At 36.7% G+C, this 3,769-nt stretch overlaps 1 protein-coding gene across 1 annotated transcript; it reads left to right on the top strand.

Moving 5' to 3' along the window:
• The first annotated feature begins 437 nt into the window (after positions 1 to 437).
• Positions 438 to 1,364, top strand: LOC126009656 (olfactory receptor 1L1-like). Its single transcript, XM_049774208.1, has one exon. It carries the CDS (start codon positions 438 to 440, stop codon positions 1,362 to 1,364), a length of 927 nt encoding a protein of 308 aa, XP_049630165.1.
• Positions 1,365 to 3,769: the final 2,405 nt, after the last annotated feature.

A 3,769-nucleotide genomic window follows, 5' to 3' on the forward strand; every position in this document is an offset into this window, starting at 1 on the left:
ATTCCAAAGTTTAAAATTATCTAGGCAAGTTTATCTGTGAATACACTTGAAGACAATCCATTCTGTGCTCAAGTTTTGTTACCTTGAGTCAGGAATGATAAGGATTACTTAAAAGAATTAAAATTATAGAAAAGGTAAGTCTCACTTTGCCTCACATCTTTCTATGACCTTCGTACAATCTATCATCCTTTGCCCATTGTCTCTAAGCAATTCAGAAATAAAGATGATATAGAAAGGTATGTTTCACCCTAAAATTTCTACATTAATCAAAGATATTAATGCTTAGGAATAATGCCTAAAGATACTTGGGTAATAATACTTAAATATAAAAATAATAATAATAATACTTAAATATCCTTCAATAAATGTATGTTTCAAGTGATATGAGGGTCTATTAATTCTTTTTATTTATTTTTAAGCTAAGCCAAGACCATGAGATGAATAACCTAACAAGACCTTCTGAATTCATCTTAGTGGGACTCTCCTCTAGACCTGAGGACCAAAAACCTCTTTTTATCTTATTTCTTACCATCTACCTGATCACACTAATGGGAAATTTGGTCATTATCCTGGCCATCTATTCAAATAGTCACCTACACAACCCCATGTACTTCTTTCTAAGCATACTTTCTTTCATTGATATTTGCTACACTACAGTTATTATTCCTAAAATGTTGATAAACTTCTTATCAGAGTCAAAGACCATCCTCTATAATGAATGTCTGATCCAGATGTATTTCTTCTTAGCCTTTGGTAATATAGACAGCTATCTCCTAGGCGCTATGGCCATTGATCGTTATGTAGCCATATGTAATCCCTTTCATTACATTACTATCATGAGCTTTAAATCCTGTGCACGTCTACTGGCAATCTCCTTCATAATCCCATGTCTTCACTCACTTCTCCATGTTTACTTAGTCAATAGACTCACCTTCTGTGCCTCCAACATCATCTATCACTTCTTCTGTGATGTCAACCCAATGCTCAAGCTGTCCTGCTCGTCTACATTTGTCAATGAAGTTGTGATCAAAACAGAAGGCTTGACAGTTATAATGATTCCCTTTATGTGCATCATAGTTTCATATTTGAGAATTTTAATCACTGTTCTGAAGATCCCTTCAGCAGCTGGAAAGTATAAGGCTTTCTCTACCTGTGGTTCCCATCTCACTGCGGTAATTCTGCTCTATGGAAGCACTAGCTATGTCTATTTTCAGCCTCTGGCCACCTATACTAACAAAGATAGGATAGGAACACTTTTCTACACCATATTTTCTCCAATGCTCAATCCATTTATTTATAGCCTGAGAAACAAGGACATGAAACAGGGCTTAAAAAAGCTGATAGTTAGGATAAAGTCCCAATGATGCAATGTTTATGCAGATTCACTAATCCTGGACTACAAGTTGGTCTTTATTTTCTGCCTGTTATCTGACAAGCACATTACAAAGGTTGGTAGTTGCAACTTGGATATTTTTTATGTTGAGCCAGTGCTTTGGATTTGTAGCTACCAATCTACCACATCATCAATATAACAGAAGCTCTGACCCCAGTTTCCCCATTACTTCTCTTTCTCATTTTCTTTCTTCCTGCCTTGATTTGAAGAAACTATTTTAAATGGTTGTGTTGGGGTAAAGGATATTCAAGTACTATAAATATTTGAAAATTTTATCTATGGAGGTAATTATTCTGTCATTGAACAGATTAGAGTCATTCTTTTCCTCAATCTTATGCCCAGAATATAAAGTTCTGGCTTTCAGAGATAAAATTTTCTCTTTTGTTGCTTTAGGACATACCTATTAGTGACCAAGAATTATTCAAGGTTATGCTTGGTGGTCATATACAGGGGGTCAGTCACATGCAAGGCAGATGTCTTAACCCTGTGCTATCATCCATATAGATATAAAGTTTGTAACTTAATAATATTGACCCAATATGTTGGAGCTATGTACAATGAAAAATGATTCTTATTCTGTATCTCAATACCCATTGCACTTAATTTGTTCCTCAAACAACAGTCCCTGAATCCGTATGAACTCCCCTGACATATCTCTTCCTAAATGTGATTGGATTTATATATCACTCAGATAAACGTCAGAATATCTTATCTTACTAAATGGATAATTTGCATTATGATACTTGATTTAAAAGACCAAATAGTATGTTACTTTTATGTAATATGTTTCTTATCCACAACTAAATTTCATTTTGGTCATAATATCTTTTTTTGTTTTGTTGGATGGTTTTGGGGGTCATAGTAAATGATACTCCTGGCTCTATATTATTACTGACTTGGGGGACTATATTAAATATTGAGGATCAAAACCAGGTTGGCTGCATGCAAAACAAGCTCCTACCCATTGTATTTGGTCCCTCCATAAAAAAATTTTTAAAGAAGGGAATATGTTTCAATTGAGTCAGAGACTCACATATTAGTTTACTGATTATGACGGTTACCTGCTATTATGAGGGGAAAATGTGTCCTTGAATATTCCTTAATTATATCTAAGACTAGAGAATTACATATCTATGCCAACTTAGACCAGTTGTTACTGACTATCTTGCTGATATAATACTTTGAGTACTAAATAACCATCTCTAGACTCCACAGGGGTAAGAAATCATGATTTTATTTTCAATATTTTCTGTGAGAATGAGAGTGAGGCAGAGTCACAATGGACAACATTTATTTTTATGACAGTTCATAGTATACTTAATATATATTCTTTCCCTTGTCAATAATCTGTGGAAAAATTTAAATAGCCTTTAACATATTCTATACTCTTCCTGGCTGTAGCCAGGACAGCCTAGATGTGTGGAGATAATTGGATGCAATTAAAGATAAGACAGAACTGATTCAATGTAAGATTTCTAAATGGGGGGCCGGGCGGTGGCGCTGGAGGTAAGGTGCCTGCCTTGCCTGCGCTAGCCTAGGACGGACCGCGGTTCGATCCCCCGGCGTCCCATATGGTCCCCCAAGAAGCCAGGAGCAACTTCTGAGCGCATAGCCAGGAGTAACCCCTGAGCGTCACAGGGTGTGGCCCAAAAAACCAAAAAAAAAAAAAAAAAAAAAAAAAGTAGAAGTCTAAGAAAGGGGCCAGAGCAGATGTGCTCCTAAAACAAAGAAAAAGCTGGTCTCTGGGGCCGGGCGGTGGCGCTGGAGGTAAGGTGCCTGCCTTGCCTGCGCTAGCCTAGGACGGATCGCGGTTCGATCCCCCGGCGTTCCATATGGTCCCCTAAGAAGCCAGGAGCAACTTCTGAGCGCATAGCCAGGAGTAACCCCTGAGCGTCACAGGGTGTGGCCCAAAAAAACCAAAAAAAAAAAAAAAATTTCTAAATGGCACATCATATATCTTCTATGCATCTCTTTCAATTTTCTTGAACAATGGCAGTGCTGTAGAGTGTTTATGCCTCCTCCATACACACTAAGTGTAGAATTCTAACACAATAAACAGAAGTAAAATACTTTGACTCAGTAAAGGAAATAATAGGAGATACACAGAAAACTTTGACAAGTAGATTTCTCAAAACCCACTAGAGAGATCTTTTTTATAGTTCCTATTCTGGAGATGGGGAATTTTCTTTGATAAATCTCTGATTTGGGATCCTGGAATTAGACTCTTGAGATTGTTTTATGCAATTTCTATTTAATGTTTATGTTCCAACTACTCATGTAGACTACCCTTAATGTGTACATCAAGAAATTGCCCAAATTCCGTACTGAAAATGCTCAAACTGAGGTCTCAAAGTTTGTTCTTGTTGCTGTTTAAAT

Source organism: Suncus etruscus, chromosome 5 (genome assembly GCF_024139225.1).
Source record: "Suncus etruscus isolate mSunEtr1 chromosome 5, mSunEtr1.pri.cur, whole genome shotgun sequence".
In the NCBI taxonomy this organism is placed as follows: Eukaryota; Metazoa; Chordata; class Mammalia; order Eulipotyphla; family Soricidae; genus Suncus; species Suncus etruscus.

Excerpts from the sequence above, each read along its gene's own strand:
- LOC126009656 (XM_049774208.1), top strand. The coding sequence starts at position 438 with ATGAATAACCTAACAAGACCTTCTGAATTCATCTTAGTGGGACTCTCC.